Here is an 18845-nt window from a genome sequence, read left to right as displayed (position 1 = left end):
CCTGGTCCACCTATTGTTCAAAGAAAGGCCGGATGAAAGAGGAGGGGAGAGACACTCTGCTTAGGAAACGAAAAGTGCTGCACCTGCTGTCCCAGTGGAGCTCGCTGTGCGCAGACCTGCCACGGGACGACGAGCACGCCAAACTATTCCTCAAGGTACGGATGGAGAGAAGGGAGGGAATTATTTTTGGAAATACTAAAATGCCACCACCCCTACTGCTCTTGATTTCTTACTGCTGAATGTGAACGTGAACACCAATCCGGTTTACATTTCCCATTTACAACCTTAAATGTCAATCTTGTGTGTGCTTCACATGTGCAGACTCTGTACAGATATGTTCTGGATGATCTCTATGAGTTTCCCTCGCTGGAGAAGGATCTGAAAGAACTTCAGAAACTTCTACGGATGCAAAGGAGACAGTGAGTCACCTCATGATTGAGTTTCATGTTCAGAACCGATTTCTGGGAAGCTGGTAGATATTTGAAGATTATTTATATCCGCACAAATACGTCCTTTATTCACTCTCCTAAAATCAAACTGAGAGCCAGAAAAAGACAGAGCAGTGCTCTATAAACTCTCATCTACATTTTGAATAAATCAAGCCGGAGAAGTTTTTATCCATGCAGCCATTTTTCCAGCCCAACTTGACATGGTTTTCCTCGACTTCCTCCCTTTGAGTGTTCCCCGGGAGACACTATGAGAAATAGAGTAACAGAGAGATGATAACCGTGCGCAGAAGCTCTGCTGTGTGTGATCCTCATCCCACAGTCTGTTGACAGACGAAACCCTCATCAGTCAGTCCCAGATGACAGATTCTGCTGTGGGTGATAACTGAGCTTTCATTTGTTGAAAACGATTTCAAAGACTTGGGCTACTTTTACATTTCTCTGAACATAGATTAACTGCAACTAGCCGATACATCCAAGAATCTACAAAATGCACATTATTTTACACCAGAAGGTAAAGACACACAATCTTTGACAGCAATAATGACAAAACATAGCACCAAGTACCGCCTTTGCCCCCTTTTTTTATTTAATGCATCTACCATACTTCTAAAATGACTGTATTGTATAGTAAAATTATTATATTATTTGCTTATTTTAGAGTTGCACTTTTACAATACAATGTATGCCAATCATTGGCTGTCAGCTTATTGTAATATTAAAACATACATTTTAAATTCTATTATTGTTATTATATTTTAAAGTGATTCATTAGTTGTGTTGCAATACTGATATAGAGGTGTGTGTCATGAAAGATAATTCTTTAATCACTGTAATCACTTTTCTTTTGAAAAAAAGTAAAATAAGGGAACACTCTTATATTTTACTGTCATTTAATTACTGTAATTGGATTAAATACTGTAAAGACTGTAGAACAATTATATATAAAAAGTAATTAATTAGTAGCCTGGACCGTGTTTTTGCAGTAACTAGAGTAATGGCAGGGTCCTGCTTCTTTAGTGCATAAGCCTTGAACTTTATTAAGAGAGAATTAGGAAAGTGGCTTTGTAATATTCAGATCAGGAGCGAACAGAATGAATAAATTCTGCTTCGCATATGAGCTCTTATCCAATATTTCTGTTTAGTAAGCAGAAGTCCTGGCTTTGACCTCTCGGCTATACATCACACGCCTGCTGGTGCTTGGTAAAAGGCCAATGATTAATTAGAGAGGCATCAGATGGGGAATATGGAGACTATAAAGCTCCCTCCGATTGCCCCGTTTTTATCAGGCTGTAATCAGAATGAGGTGTGCATGGATGAGGACGCTGCACACTTTCATTTAGATGAGGCAATCAGTAAATCACATGGTGTCAGACTTTAATGTTAGCGCTGATGATTCAGGCCTGATCTGAATGAGAAAAGGCTTTTTACGAGCGCTCCTCGCCGCGGGTGGGAGATGCCATCTTGCAGTATTGATATAATGGCACATTTATATTTCAAGCAATCCCTTCGGCTCATTCTTCTCTATTTCTTTCTGTCTCCCTCATCTCCCTACCCCTCTCATCTCTCAGCACGATAGATGAATACTCTCCGCAGAGGAAGGTAAGAGTTAAGACCGGCCGCTGTGTTACCTGCACAGAATCTCAATTGAAACCACCTCAGTGTACTTTGATTGAACTCCTTGTGTTCTAAAGAGGCTATATCACAAAACCTGTTCAGAAAGCACTATATTGACAATCAAGCCGTGGCTTTGCAGCCCTCATTTACAGTATATACAGTAAATGTGAGGAACACTGATAGCTATCAAAAATCAGTGCATTAGAAAAACCTAACAGCAAAAGATAACTGCATTCACATTAGACTTTTCTCCAAAAGAAAAACATTCACAGCACTGTAATACACACACACTGTATAAACTGTATAACAGTCCATCCTAAAGTAACTTGCAGTTGCATGTTTTGACCAAAGATGGCGATAGAGAGCTTATCAAAAATGGACTTCAGAAATATTATAAAAATGTAATATATTGGTCCGGTCGAACCAAGGATGATAACAATAACTATAAAGTTTTAATTCCACACCACAGGTATAACGATAACAACGCAGAAGAACAGTATAGTTGGATTCATTTTCAAAAGCCAATCAGAATCCATCCTTCTTTAAAGAGCTCAAGCATTTCAATGGCTTACAACAAAACTGCAGTGCATGGTTAGAATAAACTGAACGGTATCACATATTGATGTGGATGCTAATATTGTTATTGTTATCTTTTTAGTTATCGTATGTGGTGTGAACAGACCTTGAATCAGAAAATGAATTAGAATTTCCTGCTGTTAGTAATTAACATTTTAGAAATAAAAACATTCCTTGTTTTGTTCAGTTTTAGTCCGTTTGATTTATTTTTGTTAACAAATGTAGTTCAAGTTGTAGTTATTTTATGTGCTATTTCTACCGTATTTTTCGGACTATAAGTCGCACCTGAGTATAAGTTGCATCAGTCCAAAAATACGTCATGATGAGGAAAAAAAACATAAATTAAGTCACACTGGACTATAAGCCGCATTTATTTAGAACCAGGAACCAAGAGAAAATATTACCGTCTACAGCTACAAGAGGGCGCTCTATGTCTTCAGTGTAGACTACAGGAGCACTGAGCAGCATTAGAGCGCCCTCTCATGGCTGTAGATGGTAATGTTTTCTCTTGGTTCATGTCAAATTAATTTTGATAAATAAGTCGCACCTGAGTATAAGTCGCAGGACCAGCCAAACTATGAAAAAAAGTGTGACTTATAGTCCGGAAAATACGGTACTTGGATTTCTTTTTTCCATTTCTAGCAATAGTAATTGTTAGTGATATCTAGAAATATTTGCTTAGTACAGTAATTTGATAGCAATTAAAATATTTTTGTTTCAAAAGTTTGTTTTTATTTTATTTTCACCTTTATTTCAGTTCATGAAAATGTTCTGGTTAAATTTGATTCGTTTTATTTCTAGTTAACAATAACACTACTCACTACTAAGTTATGCAGCATAAGGCTTTCACCATTGTCTTAAGGTGTGTGTGTGTGTGTATGTGTTAGCATGTGTATAACTCCTAAACAACAATATTCTCAAATCCACGTGTTAACTATCTTCCAGAATAAAGCTTTCTTCCACCAGCTGAGTCTGAAGGAGAGCTGGCACCCTGTGAGAGGAGCTCAGAGGGACAGCAAGGACGGTATGCTCATAAAATATTCCCTCATATTTCTCTTCTACACTCTCATAGCGTTCTGACTGCCGACAGAGCTGCAGAATAACACTGTGTGAGAATCTTGTTTTATGGCATTTTTATGTGAATTGGTGGCTGATTGATGCAGCGCTGGGTGTTTGTGTGTGTGTGTGTGTTTCTCCTCAGTGTTGTGTCGTGTGTACATGACCATAGACTCATACGTGAGTGTGAGGACACACAGCGAGGTGTCCGTTCAGGAACTGCTGAACACTGTGGCCGAAAGGCTCGACTGTGCCGAGGACGACATGGTGCTGATGGCCGTAACATATCCTGGAGGTCTGAACAAGTTCATACATCTGTCTATTATCATATTGATTGCTTTGGGTTTGTTCAAAACATGCCTATCTGCAGGGGTGCCATCATGCTTTTAAACAAGTCATTAAGGTACAACAGAGCTAAAAGCATTTCTTGAAGGTGCTGTGTAATTGTTTTGACTGTTCTAAAGCAAAAAAAAAAAAGCATAATATGTTTGTAGATATTTAAGAAATGTTAAGCTCACATATTTGTTTACCCCAAAAAAACAATGATAAAGCCAGTTATTCTTTTTTGAATGTGCATTCTTTGTCGGAATGTCTGTTTTTGTTTTGGTCCGTGTGATTCTACCCACTGCCAGTTCAACCAATAGTATTTTAATACACTGGGTTGCCAGTTGCCAGTATACTGCATTGTTCCTGTTACATGTTCTCAATTTGGCAACCCAGCATTAAGTTTGAGGAGGAGATAGCGGGAAAAACGACTTTCTCCAACATTTTGAATTTGAGCTGCAGTGCCCATTTCAACCGTTAACTTCAAGATTATAAACTTTGTTATTTTTGCTGCTCACAGTGTTTATGATTATTGAAAAGTATGTTTCTGGTTATTTAAAATTATCAAGCAATTTGTCTTACAACAAATGGTAAAGAATGATAAAAATAATTAATTATAATTAAGCCAAAAGGCTCCCAGAGGGACAAAGAACAGACATTGGTGAAAACGTGATACGGCAAAATGTGTCCTCATATGCAAATACATTTGATATAGAAATAGATTTTTGGAGTAACATTTAATAAAAAAAAATAAAAAAAATTCAGCAAAATAATGCACCAATGTTTAGTGGTTCGCCAGTTTGTTTACTCACTTATGGCATATCATGACCTCAAGTATTTTGTAAGAACTCTTTTATTATTTTACTTTTTCCTACTGACCAAAAGGTTCTTGTTTTTTCTAAATACATTTTTTATGTCATGTCTTTTCTGTTGTAGCTCACTGTTTGCCCTTTTGGAATTTGCTGATATTGCTGCTTTCTCTCCATTGTTATTCCTCTCTCTCTCTCTCTCTGCAGAGAAGGTTCTGCTTCAGTCGGATCAGTGTGTGTTCTCGTCTTCACTCGGTGCCGCTGAGCGGCTGCACGTCTGCAGAAGAGACCTGACTGAGATCATGGTGAGAGTCAGAATGCTGTTCTCTGAACCGCTTTTAAAAGAAATCTGCTTTCCACTCCATTAGTTCAAGTCTAACTTTAAAGACACTGCATTCTAAAATTTTCTTGCACCAAAGTTTCTGAGTTATACCAGAAACAAACTCTATGCAAGTACAAAAATAAACTTGAATAGTATACAGAAATAATATGTTTGGTTACAAACCTCACTACTCAGGAGAGCCATTAGTGTTACATTATCATTATCACTGGATCAATTGTCAGATTATAGAATAGGTGTTGTTATGCAGTGGTCTATATGGGTGGTCATATGTTAATATGCTTGTGGTTCTAATGTGTGATTGACCCACTTTATCTTTGTATTCATAAATTGTTTTGTTTCAACTGGGAAAGGACTATGTATACACATTACATTAAACCCAATTTAAAAGAACAAGTAAAATCTTTTGGTCATAATATGGCCCCTTTAAATCAGTCAAAAAAACAATGCACCTGTTAATTATAAGCAGAGTGTGTCTTCTGTTCATCCAGAGTCCCTTCACTGATAACGGGCCGCAGCGCTCAGTAAAGATGCTGAGCATGAACACGTGGGATGTAGCCGTGTCGCTCACCAACTGTGACTGGAGTCTCTTTAGTAATGTCCATGAGGTAAAGTCTTCACATTTCAGAAGAAGGTCTCCTAGAAAGGGTATCTTTGAAATACAAACTAAACTATAGAAACATTTCAATTTAAAATCAGCCAATTAGGTAGTGAGTATTGATACAAAGAGCCAGTTTAAACAACTACAGCATCAAAGGGATACTCCACCCCAAAATGAAAATGTTGTCATTAATAACTTAAAGCTTTTATGGGTTTGGAATGACATGATGTGTAAGTGATTAATGACAAAATGTTCTTTTTGGGGTGGAGTATCCCTTTAAATAAATAAATAAATAAAACACTGTTGCTTTATCCCTCTCAAGGCAGGCGTTGCAGATTTGCAACAGTAAAGTAACTAAAAACCTTATTACTCCAGATACTTATTTTATGAATCTGGAGTACTAAAAACTTTACTATAGGTTACTAAATTTACTAAGTTACTAAAACTTAATTTGAGCCTGAGAGGGTTATATAAAATCTGTCTAGAATGAAAGGAAATATTTCCTACAAAACACTTGAGTTACAATTTAGCGATCTAATGATGCATAACCCAGCATTGAAGGGTTAGTTCACTTCAAAATGCTTTATTTTAAGGTTCAAATTTTCACTATTTTTTTATTTACCTATTAGCATGAATATTACTAGCATATTAATAATTTTATAAGTATTTATAAAGCATATATTAAAATAAAAAATTTTGGGGTGAACTTTAGGTGAATTCAACATGACAGTGGTCATTTTAAGAACATAGTTGATTTGAAATCAAACATACGCAGTTGTCTTAATTTAATACTGATTTAAAAAATAAATAAATAATCTAAAATATCCACCAGCCATGTCATTTTTCCTTTCTCTGCAGCAAGAGCTGGTATACTTTACTCTGAGCCGTGACACGAGCACTGGCCACACGGTGGCGCTGGAGCAGATGTTGCAGCGCTGCAATGAGACCCAGCAGTGGGTGATGACCGAAGCGCTCCTGTGCCCGACCCTCTGCAAACGTGTGCAGCTCTTCAAGAAATTCATCAAGATCGCAGCACAGTAAGTATATGCTCATAAACAGAAGATGACCTCACGGACTTGTGCTGAAGCACCACAGCCATAACCAAGCTCAAGAATATCATACACCTTTTCACTTGGGCCGGCAAGGAACCACCGAACAACCCAAAACATCCTAGCAATCTCATAGTAACGTGCTAAAAAATCTAAGAACACCCAGACATTGTGGCAGCATGTTTCTTAAAATGTGAAATTATTTGTTGTTGTATTTCTTTCTACTCAAATGGTTCAGGTGGTGAACATACTCATGTTCTCTTCCTTTCTTTATTTAGCTGTAAAGCACAGAGGAACTTGAACTCATTCTTTGCTATTATTATGGGACTGAACAGTCCCGCTGTCAGTCGACTCACTCAGACATGGGAGGTAGGACAACACCAACTCCAATACACAGAAACATACTCCTAAATATTCAGAAGTGGTAGAGTTGCATAGATTTCTGACATCAGTCTATGTTTCTAGAAGCAGGAAACTAGAGTGTACTGCAAACTCTGTTAAACAGGTACTGCATTGTTGTTTAATCTGTCCTCATTTCAGAAAGTCCCTGGGAAGTTCAGGAAGCTGTTCTCTGAGCTGGAGAGTCTGACGGTAAGTGATTGTCTCACCCCAATCTTAAGTTGCCTCCTGCGAGTTCACCTCCTGCTAAAGAATTTTGTGCCGTTTACGGCTCATTAGGATGTAATATATGAAGCCGTAATCACATCAGAGCCTCTGGTCTCCAGGGAAGAAACAGCAAGTGGTGTTACAGGGGAAGAGATTTGAGACAAACCAGATGGTTTCAGTGTGAAATAAAACAAACGCACAAATATGTACACATGAATGCTTTTTCCATGACCCGCAGGATCCTTCTTTAAATCACAAAGCCTACAGAGATGCCTTCAGGAAGATGAAGTCTCCCAAGATCCCTTTCCTACCTCTGCTCCTGAAAGGTGCAGTAAGCAAATTTATGCTACTTGACATACAGTATTGTTCAAAATAATAGCAGTACAATGTGACTAACCAGAATAATCAAGGTTTTTAGTATATTTTTTTATTGCTACGTGGCAAACAAGTTACCAGTAGGTTCAGTAGATTCTCAGAAAACAAATGAGACCCAGCATTCATGATATGCACACTCTTAAGGCTGTGCAATTGGGCAATTAGTTGAAAGGGGTGTGTTCAAAAAAATAGCAGTGTGGCATTCAATCACTGAGGTCATCAATTTTGTGAAGAAACAGGTGTGAATCAGGTGGCCCCTATTTAAGGATGAAGCCAACACTTGTTGAACATGCATTTGAAAGCTGAGGAAAATGGGTCGTTCAAGACATTGTTCAGAAGAACAGCGTACTTTGATTAAAAAGTTGATTAGAGAGGGGAAAACCTATAAAGAGGTGCAAAAAATGATAGGCTGTTCAGCTAAAATGATCTCCAATGCCTTAAAATGGAGAGCAAAACCAGAGAGACGTGGAAGAAAACGGAAGACAACCATCAAAATGGATAGAAGAATAACCAGAATGGCAAAGGCTCAGCCAATGATCACCTCCAGGATGATCAAAGACAGTCTGGAGTTACCTGTAAGTACTGTGACAGTTAGAAGACATCTGTGTGAAGCTAATCTATTTTCAAGAATCCCCCGCAAAGTCCCTCTGTTAAAAAAAAGGCATGTGCAGAAGAGGTTACAATTTGCCAAAGAACACATCAACTGGCCTAAAGAGAAATGGAGGAACATTTTGTGGACTGATGAGAGTAAAATTGTTCTTTTTGGGTCCAAGGGCCACAGGCAGTTTGTGAGACGACCCCCAAACTCTGAATTCAAGCCACAGTACACAGTGAAGACAGTGAAGCATGGAGGTGCAAGCATCATGATATGGGCATGTTTCTCCTACTATGGTGTTGGGCCTATTTATCGCATACCAGGGATCATGGATCAGTTTGCATATGTTAAAATACTTGAAGAGGTCATGTTGCCCTATGCTGAAGAGGACATGCCCTTGAAATGGTTGTTTCAACAAGACAATGACCCAAAACACACTAGTAAACGGGCAAAGTCTTGGTTCCAAACCAACAAAATTAATGTTATGGAGTGGCCAGCCCAATCTCCAGACCTTAATCCAATTGAGAACTTGTGGGGTGATATCAAAAATGCTGTTTCTGAAGCAAAACCAAGAAATGTGAATGAATTGTGGAATGTTGTTAAAGAATCATGGAGTGGAATAACAGCTGAGAGGTGCCACAAGTTGGTTGACTCCATGCCACACAGATGTCAAGCAGTTTTAAAAAACTGTGGTCATACAACTAAATATTAGTTTAGTGATTCACAGGATTGCTAAATCCCAGAAAAAAAAATGTTTGTACAAAATAGTTTTGAGTTTGTACAGTCAAAGGTAGACACTGCTATTTTTTTGAACACACCCCTTTCAACTAATTGCCCAATTGCACAGCCTTAAGAGCGTGCATATCATGAATGCTGGGTCTTGTTTGTTTTCTGACAATCTACTGAACCTACTGGTAACTTGTTTGCCACGTAGCAATAAAAAATATACCAAAAACCTTGATTATTCTGGTTAGTCACATTGTACTGCTATTATTTTGAACAATACTGTACATATCATCAGCTTATTACAAATTTGCACTTGACTCCATGGGTTTGGATTTATGTGGAAGACATGATTGGAGAAGTCTCGGTAAGTCTTAGAGAGTGCAAGTAATGTGTGTACTAAAGTCAACAACTATTTCTATCTGAACAGATATTACCTTCATTCATGAGGGCAACAAAACATTTCTCGACAACCTAGTCAACTTTGACAAACTAGTAAGTGAACAATTAGACTTTATAAATGTTTTTTTTATTAGTATTATTAATAGAGAGCGTGTTAACCCAAAAATAAGAATTGTCATCATTTGTTAAACCCTCACAAGTTTGGTATGACATGAGCGCGAGGAAACGATGACAGAATTCAAATTTTTGGGCAAACTCTTCCTTTAATATAATTCATGTCCCATCAAATGAGCAAAAAGAGCTAATGTGAATGCATTTTATGTACAGCACATGATTGCAGACACAGTGCGGATTATCAGGCAGTGTCGGACAGATTACATGGGTGAGTGCTCAAATCACACCAATGTATACATTTAAATAGTTCATACCTTGATGAAGTGTGTAATCTCTGCCCAACTGAACCCAAACAGGTTTTCACAACAAAACCTGGCCAGTTGCTACTCAAAACTAGCCCAATGGCATTTCAAGGGGGGTCCCCCAGTAAATACTGCATTCCAGGGAGTAAAATGCATGTTTTTTGGAGAGGTTCCTCTGGTAAAATTCACATCGCAGGGCCTAAATATCATGTTATTGGGGACATGAAAAACAACCCTCATGACGACAGTTTGAAAGTAGCCTAATTCCATCGGAAAACTGCGGACTTGGCAACTATGAACCAAAATGAAGTTGCAAAAAAAAAAAAAAAAAAAAAAAAAAAACAATTGCTACAGGTTTCCCATCCAACCCACAAATTCCTATTGGCCAGATAAACAGATAATCCCGGCACAAACTCATTCCATTGGTTGAGCCAGTGTTGCTATGTCTAGTTGCTGGTCGGACTACTCAAACAACCAAAACATTTTTGATTGTGCCACAATGTTTACATTTCTCAGAGGAATCAGCCTACAAGCGGCCCCTTCAGAACTTCTCTCTTCTGCCTAGATAACAGAAATTGTTAGCTTTTAAAAGAATGACCACTTGCACTTGAATTGAAACAAATAGAACGTATATTACTGCATAACCCAGATCTGTCTCTACACATAAAAAAAATAGTTTTGTCCCAGTTTAGTGCTTTCAAGTACACTGAAAGTCATCCTCACTACTGTTGTGTTGATTTCCATAGGGTGTAATAATTATCTTTGGCTTTTTGTCCATTAGGAAACATGTTGTCCCAGAAGGACAGCGTTGAAGTGAGAACGTACATCAATTACCTGCACATCATCGACAATCAACAGACTCTGTTTGAGCTCTCACACAGACTTGAGCCCAGGACATAAAACAATTCAATATACCCCAAAACCACTACTGAAGACTGGACGGTGTCCTTCCTCTAACGCAAGACTGTGACGAGGACGTCCTCCACTAGGGGGAAACACAATCACGCCAACCACACAGAACAGATGCAGAGTATGGCACAGTGAAAGAAATCTCAGCCAGTTCAACCCACCATATGAAAGGAACGAAGAAGCTGAATCATGCAAGACTGAACAGTTATTCTTTAAGTTACAGTACAGAAAGATCATGTTGAGAATTCCGATATCTCCATAAAGCACATTTTTCACTCAGTAGTATAGGGCAGATTTTAGTTACTTTTAGCCACTGCAAAATATGTAGCTTCACTAATAAATAAGAGCATATACATATATGAGAAGTTAATAGGCACATCTATATTTCTGTGTAGTCCAGTTAGTCTGAATTTTGAGCTAAATGGACAAATAACAAAACAATGTGATGCCTTTTTAGATCAAGGCCATCAAACAATTTGTAGACAATCAGAAAGATATCCCAATCACCTTGTATTTTAGGTGCAGAATTGCTAGCAGAAGTTTAGATTAAAGCGACAATTAGTTGAACTTGCGTAAACTTGTAAGGACATTTTAAAAGTTATGCATATCTTTGAGGGAAAAAAAAACGATATCTGTGTAATTAAGCAGACTGTCATAGAAATAATTGGGTTTTAATGTATTTTCCTATGCATTTTATTGGAAAAGCCCTGCTTAAAATACCTAAGCCATGGTTCTGTAATGCTTATATGAGATAGTGCTTGAAGAAAGCAAATGTATAGATTTCTTGTATAAGTTGTACTTTGCATTGTGAGACAATGAGATATTTATTGAACTACAAACTTGTCCCTGATTCAGAAGGGAAGACAAAACAAGTTTTAAATACAAAGAAAGATGTAATGTACTGCAAATGTGATCAGATGGTCTGAAGGATTTGGCTACGCCATTGATTGACCAGTCTGATAATGCCTGTGACGTTCACATGTGAACTCTGTAAATACGAAGACTTTGTTTTTAAGAAATAATGATAAACAGGCCATAAAGCAATAGCAAGGTGTACATCTCACCTTCAGAAAAAAATTGTTAGCAGTGACTGACTGTAGCTGCTGTTTGCACTAGTTTTCTTCACAAAGAGCCTGACATTAAAAAAACAAACAAATGACACAGTCTTTTTTTCTTTTCTTTTTTTTTTTAGGTGCACGCATGCTGTAAAATCCTTCTTTTGTTTAATATTTTTCTCACTTTTATACAGTATGTTTGAAAATGTTAAACGTAAACTAGACATTTACCGCCACCTAGTGGTTTGTTAACTTTTAAGGATACATTAGTTCATAGAGACTAACAGGAAATGCCACAAAACACTCATTTTGATTCATTTGATTTACAAATCATGACTTCCTACTTAACCCCAGACGTCATTAGTGTGAATATTCTCTGTGACGCTCGATTGGCTTACAGTGCGTCTCCGCTGTCTTGGTGTGGACTGAAGGCGAACTGTCTAAACAGTTACAGATCCATCCTGTTCTGGGCCATTATAACCTGCTGCGAGGCCGCTGCTGGACTCACTGAGAGGGGAGGAACCGCTCCACAGCTCGTGCTAACCTCTCATTTCCCTCTCTGGGACAGATGTATCATTTTCTCATCTCCTGACAAGGTCTGCGTCATAGCAAAGAACCGTACAGACAATCCCAGACCAGCAGATGTTGTGTTTCGTGATTGTGTACTGCGTGGAATTTGATGTTTAATAGTTTACCTTCTGAACACTATTGAAAAAAAAAAAATCACATTTGTTCAGTTCAGTAGTACACTGTATGTAGTTAGTTATTAAATCCCTTGGGGGGGTGGGGGGTGAACTTGACCAAGGATGTCATTCAGAGATGATAACAAATTGGTTTCTGTCCCGACGTGAGATGAATCACACTATCTCTCTGTATTCAACAGGAGAGGAAGGTCAAACACACCTCATTTGAAAATCAGTGTCAGCCTGGTTCATAATCTACTGGGAGTCTCATTGGAGCGGCGCTGGAGGAGATGGAAGTTGTCTAGAACCAGGTTTTAATTGAATTAAGCTAATAACAACATCAATATTGCAAAGTGTTAATACGGTACATACAATACTTATGCCAATAATGGCAACTTTTCTACGGTATACTGATGTTTCTGTAAAACTAGGGCTGCACGATTTGGTAAAAATATAAATGTGATTTTGTATGATAAAAAAAAAAACGTAAAAAAAAAATCCATGGTGGACAATCTGGCCCCATTTTTTATATTCTACTGTACATTTAAAAAAATGACGAAGTAAAATTTATATGTAATGTTTAGTTACTAACTTCTAAAAATCCTAAAATAAGATAAAGTACTATTAAAATATAAAAACAAAAAAATTATATATATATATATATATATATATATATATATACACACATATATATATATATATATATATATATATATATATATATATACACACACACACACACACACAGTTTATAATGTCATTTTTAAACACTGAATTATCAAGCTTTTCTGTCAGAAAACTGCATTTTATTGCAGTATTGCAAATGTGTTTATGATGACAACAGCTTGTTTCTAATCTTTCATTACAATTTTGGGAAGATGGCTGGTGAATGTTGCGTATCTAAATAAATGAACGACATAATGCACAGCAAAATCATTTACTGTGAACTGAACTACTCTGAGACACTAAAAACATGGATAGTGACAGGTTTGTATGTAAAAGATGTGCTTCACCTGAAACTCAGCGTATATCTAAATTTAATTAAATTGCAGCATTTGTGATTTAGGATTTTGGTTTTATTTTGCCTGATCGTGCAGCCCCGCATCAGACAACATTACATCTTACTTGCATTTAATACGAAACAAAAACACATTTTTCAGCTAAAAATGATGCTATGTATACGAGTCAACCTCTGTGAGCAGAATGGAGTCGGTTGTTTGTCTACACGGACAGAAGCAGTGCTGTTCCTGCCAGAACCCACTTCGCAGGCGGCTGCTGTGTTTTGAGACGGAAGCTCCAGATGTAGGTGGAGCCGCGGTGTTTTGTGCGGTAAACTGGGCACTCGTAGGTGTTCCTCACATCCTGCTGGTCGATGGGGATCGCGCGGATGTACAGCACTGGCATAGCTGGAGTCAGCTCCTTCAGAACAGCCTCTGATAACAGACCCGAGGAGCTATCCCAGCGAGCACCTGCAGGAGGAGAGCTGGGTCACATTCATCCACACAAACAGGACATTCACGCTGGAATGGAGATTATGCTCACCCTCAATGAAGAGTCCGTGAATGTACGCTCCCTCTCGAGGGGGATGGCCATAATCATCCTTGGTTTTCTTGGTGACGTCCACACACAGGCTCATCCGATCTAATGGCCACTTGTTTTTTCGAGCTATACTCTGCAGAATTGCTGCAAAGCAGAAGGTTTCAGTACAATGGCAGCAAGTCTTGTTTAGGATGTGTTCATGTGTCTTACCTGTGAGAAATGACTGAGGACTAAAGAGTCCAGAGATCCAGACCACAGCAGGGAACACAAAGTCTTGAGTCCATGTGTCCAACTCTCGACACTGAGCCAGAACGTCACTGAACCTGCAGGATATGATCATATGTAGATCATACAGTGAAACAGTTGAGATTCTTTCTGAAATGTGAAGTTGATGGTTACTGTACCACAGAGCCAGTGTTTTGGTTGAAGGGAAGGCCAGCCTGCTCCAGCTCTCTGGAACGCTGTCATAGAACAGAGCCGTCTGGAGCTGCTCCATGTCTGAGGAGAGACTCCGTTCACCCTGTAATATCATGTTAGAGAACAGTCATACGCTTCACACACAACAAGTGTTGTTTTAAAAACAAAGTTGAGAAATCCATGCAGGTGCAGTATTCAAACAGAGCTGGGTCTGAATGATCACTAATCATCTGTATTGATCGTTTCGTCTCCTACCTTCAGTCCCAGGTCCAGCTCTGTTAATGATCTGTGTATCTCTGCCAGCAGCAGATTCATTCGCTCACACTCCTGCAGGCACACCAGGATGTAGGGGCTCCTCTCGGCTGTTTTAGACATGAGCTCTGCCAGATCATACTCCTCCGGTAACTTCTCCAGCAGCTCATCCAGAGCACTCTTCACCTGCCCAAGGAAAAAGAAAAACTGACTATCAAAAGTGACTACATTCCAAACACAGCTTTCTAAAGGAATCAAAAAGTTTTTTGCAGCTATATAGGAGAAACTGTTGTTATGTATTCACTAGTAGAAAAAATGGTAGAAAACCGTTTAAGGGATAGTTCAGCCAAAAATGACAATTCTGTTTCGTTCTTCTACTGAACACAAAGGATATTTTGAACAATGATGATAATAAGACAGCTGACACTGACTTCCAAAGTATTTTTTATTATCAAAGTACCGTGTTTTCCGGACTATAAGTTGCACTTTTTTTCATAGTTTGGCTGGTCCTGCGACTTATAGTCAGGTGCAACTTATTTATCAAAATTAATTTGACATGAACCGAGAGAAATGAACCAAGAGAAAACATTACCGTCTACAGCCCACAGAGGGCGCTCTACGCTGCTCAGTGCTCCTGTAGTCTACACTGAAAACAGAGAGCGCCCTCTAGCGGCTTTAGACGGTAATGTTTTCTCTTGGTTGTTGGTTCTAAATAAATGTGACGTACAGTCCAGTGCGGCTTTTTTCCTCATCATGACGTATGTTTGGACTGATGCGACTTATACTCAGGTGCGACTTATAGTCTGAAAAATACGGTATTTCCATACTGTACTATGGAAGTCAATGGCTACAACATTCTTCAGAATATTTTCTTTTTTGTTCAGCTTTGACAAAACTCGAGGGTTATTAAATAACTTGGATTTTTCGGTAACAATATACTGAATGAATAGCTTTTATTTGCACTGCATCAGAAATCTTTTGTTATATTATAACAGTCTTTACTTTCACTGAGGGTAAAAAAAAAGCTGCACTTCTGTTTTCAACATTGATAAAGATGATGTTGATTATAATAATAATAATAATAATAATGATACATAGTTTTACCTTCTCCTCTGTGCACTGTGCTGCTCCTTCTCCTGTTGATGAGTCTCTAGGTTGGAGTTCCAGTAAAGTTTTGAAGAGGGCATCAGATGTGGCCGTCATAAACTCAATCTCAGCATTAGGGTGCATGCTGTAGAGACAAGGGCTTTCCGAGGGCAATCTCTCATCCACGTAGCTGTGATACCCAGTTAGGTCCAGATCAGGAGGAGCTAGAAACCCAGGACACAGGAACAGCTCTTCTTCAAACTGCGGAGAGAGATCGTGGAGGAACAGGAAGATGAGAGGACAGTCTTTCGGGATTCATATTGGAGAAGGTGTGAGAATAGTGGTTAAAGATCTTGTCTGGTAACAAAAAGACAGATGATTCAAACAACAAGTCAAGTGACTCAACAGGATTTTATTCTGGAGTAATTCGTTTTTTCTTCTCCACAATATTTTGTCCTGATGAGCATTGTAACATTTTACCACGTTAAACCTTTGAGTATTGTGTGGCAATCGATAGCAGGGCTGGTGCTGGACACGGGGAGAATAACGCAGCTCTGTGGAAAGGCTAAAGACAAGCTCTGTGATTGATGGCTGCTCATCCTGGGGCCTAATGAGACTCAGTGAGGAAACACTGGGCTGCATGCCTGACCACTGCACAAACACCACTCCAGAAAAGATGAAAATATGATGTCAAGGAATACACCCTGGCCTGAACATAACAAACGTATCCTCAGTGCGTGGGAACAGAAATATATTTAATACATTCAGACTCTATTTTGTTATCTAGGCTTATAAACTGCATCACAAGGAAAACTGCGTTATGCAATGTAGATCCTCACCACTAGAGAGCACCACAGAGCTGCAGTATTTATGTGTACAAACCCGAGTTGTGTGAGTTCCACAGACAAACATTTAACATGCTGTCTGCAGAACTTGAATGAAGCACTTGAAGAGGCCAGATAAATCGAGGTCTCTTTGCAGATCTACATAACATAACCTTTAAAAATCTGCAGACTGTTCCAGATTTCACTCATTTGAAAAATAATTCTGACTTGATTTCTCACTATTACTGCTTTATACCTCAACATGACATGAAATTCTGCCCTATCCATGCATCTATTTAAATGCAAAATTACAAATTACAATTTGTAAGATATTTGCAGTAAAAAATCCAAAAACCACTAGGCTAGTGTTATATATTTTGTCCAGCTGATTACTAACAGTATCTCTAATATTTTCAACTACTTGTAAATCATGAGAAAATTCCCATTCTAAACAGTGACAAAGGCCAGTGCGGTCGCCTGTCAATGATGTTAGTTAGCCTTTGTTACCGCCTTTACTGACGTAGAAACCACATGACAACAGTGTCATGGACAAATGTGGAAGTAGTGTCTAGCATCCAGCAAACCACAAGCTTGCTTCAAGCAGTTCCTTATTTACTTCTTCTTGCACGTTTTATGGTGGATTGTGTTACTTATTTATGGAACATAATTACGGTTTACCGTCTGCCGATGGTTTTGTCAACAAGGACAGCTCCCGTAAACGTAAGCGTACGGGCCAACCAAATGACCCAAAAGAGTTTGGGACAAGAGGAGAGAAAGAGCGAGGATTGCATTTTCTAGATGGCGAGAGCTTCGCGACAAACTTCAACTAGAAAGAGATGCCGGTCTCGCTTGTGTTTTACTCGACAGGTGAGTTGTTTTGATTCGTATCTTTACAGAAAACGTATGCTATTACAACGAGCAACAAGATTAGTATTTTGGGCCATACACGCCAAACGCAGGCCATCGCGTCTCTAGACTCGCGCGAGGACACGTCTGATCCATAGTCTGATCACGTCTTTGCATTGACTTTTGTATGTAATCTACTCGCGCAAATTGTTGAACTCGCATTTGCCATGTATGCCCAATTATTGTGTTTCAAAGTACACGAGTGTATATATTTGTTGAACAAGTGGTAATTGTTTTCATATCGTCTGATTGATCACCGTCAACTTGGGTAGAAGACAACAAATCCTATCATTCCACGCTCCTCCTCAGCATCATCAAACCACGCGATTGTTAATGTTTTGGTAGTGTGCCCTCTAGTGGCAGGTCCTACAACCTGTACCTTTAATGACAGAATTTTCATTTTTGGATGAACTGTCCCTTTAAATCCCATCACTGCAAGCTCACATTAATCAACCTCCACTTTTACAGCAAGTACAGCAACGCCAACATCTCAAAACTAAATTAATAATACAAAAGAAATCCAAAATACCTATCTGTTAATATCTCACAATTACATTGATTTCTCGCTATTGTATTTATTAAAAACTCTGGGTGAGAACTACTGTTGTGAATCTCTTAGTTTGTTGAGCCAATACTCACACAAATTCAAAATTTACTTCTGAAACGTTCGTTTTCAGCTGTAAGACCTGTCTGTCTTGAAGCTAAATCAGATGATATAACAGTGCTTTGATCAACTATGTTTGGTGCGGCATTGTGCTATATTTACAGTGCTCTGAATGTCTTTACCATCTTGGGATTGATGAACTCCTGGAGGTACGTACGGCAGAGCTTCCTGTCCCACTCGTCAGTGATGTGTCCTCCGTATATGATCTCTCCGAACAGATAACACAGATCCTCCCACGGTACCTGAGCCACACATATTAACACACCAAAATGTCAAACCTCCAGCACAAACTGATCCCTCAGTGCCCTGCGTTTAATACCCACAGCATTATTTTCAGCCAGGCTGGCAAGTTCTGACAGAGGGGGGGGAAAAAATACATGGTGAAAACTGCTAAAGGGGCTAGATGTTGGGATTTTCTCACGAGTATGAGTTGAGGAACTGATGTTGGGTGATGGGAGCATCCTGTAGTGAGTTTATTTCAAATGGCTGTACACCAGACAAAAAGAAATTCGGTTCATGTATAATTCAAGCAAAGATCAAGCTCTTCCTGAACTCCTGCTGTGCTTGGCTCAAGT

The 18845-nt window shown here is 38.8% G+C and overlaps 2 protein-coding genes across 3 annotated transcripts in view; one reads left to right on the top strand and one right to left on the bottom strand.

The window, feature by feature from the left end:
* LOC127975012 (rap guanine nucleotide exchange factor 5) overlaps positions 1-12003 on the top strand; it is a 60043-nt gene extending 48040 nt beyond the window's left edge. For both annotated transcript variants that reach the window (XM_052578721.1, XM_052578720.1), the window contains 14 exons: positions 11-155; positions 322-419; positions 2018-2048; positions 3585-3663; positions 3841-3990; positions 5036-5133; positions 5660-5776; positions 6628-6806; positions 7097-7187; positions 7359-7409; positions 7663-7750; positions 9548-9612; positions 9847-9901; positions 10717-12003. In XM_052578721.1, the coding sequence (XP_052434681.1) occupies positions 11-155; positions 322-419; positions 2018-2048; positions 3585-3663; positions 3841-3990; positions 5036-5133; positions 5660-5776; positions 6628-6806; positions 7097-7187; positions 7359-7409; positions 7663-7750; positions 9548-9612; positions 9847-9901; positions 10717-10835 (1366 nt within the window). In that variant the 3' untranslated portion in view covers positions 10836-12003. The remainder of the gene's footprint in view (positions 1-10; positions 156-321; positions 420-2017; positions 2049-3584; positions 3664-3840; positions 3991-5035; positions 5134-5659; positions 5777-6627; positions 6807-7096; positions 7188-7358; positions 7410-7662; positions 7751-9547; positions 9613-9846; positions 9902-10716) is intronic.
* A 1306-nt stretch (positions 12004-13309) lies between these two features.
* Positions 13310-18845, bottom strand: part of LOC127975461 (dynein axonemal heavy chain 11) — a 62900-nt gene continuing 57364 nt past the window's right edge. The window contains 7 exon segments of the mRNA XM_052579557.1: positions 13310-14051; positions 14125-14265; positions 14332-14444; positions 14526-14641; positions 14794-14976; positions 15895-16137; positions 18393-18512. Coding sequence (XP_052435517.1) covers positions 13804-14051; positions 14125-14265; positions 14332-14444; positions 14526-14641; positions 14794-14976; positions 15895-16137; positions 18393-18512 — 1164 coding nt within the window. The 3' untranslated portion in view covers positions 13310-13803.

This window comes from Carassius gibelio, chromosome B16, assembly GCF_023724105.1.
Source record: "Carassius gibelio isolate Cgi1373 ecotype wild population from Czech Republic chromosome B16, carGib1.2-hapl.c, whole genome shotgun sequence".
Lineage (NCBI taxonomy): Eukaryota > Metazoa > Chordata > Actinopteri > Cypriniformes > Cyprinidae > Carassius > Carassius gibelio.
This window is presented reverse-complemented; position numbering and strand designations above follow the sequence as displayed.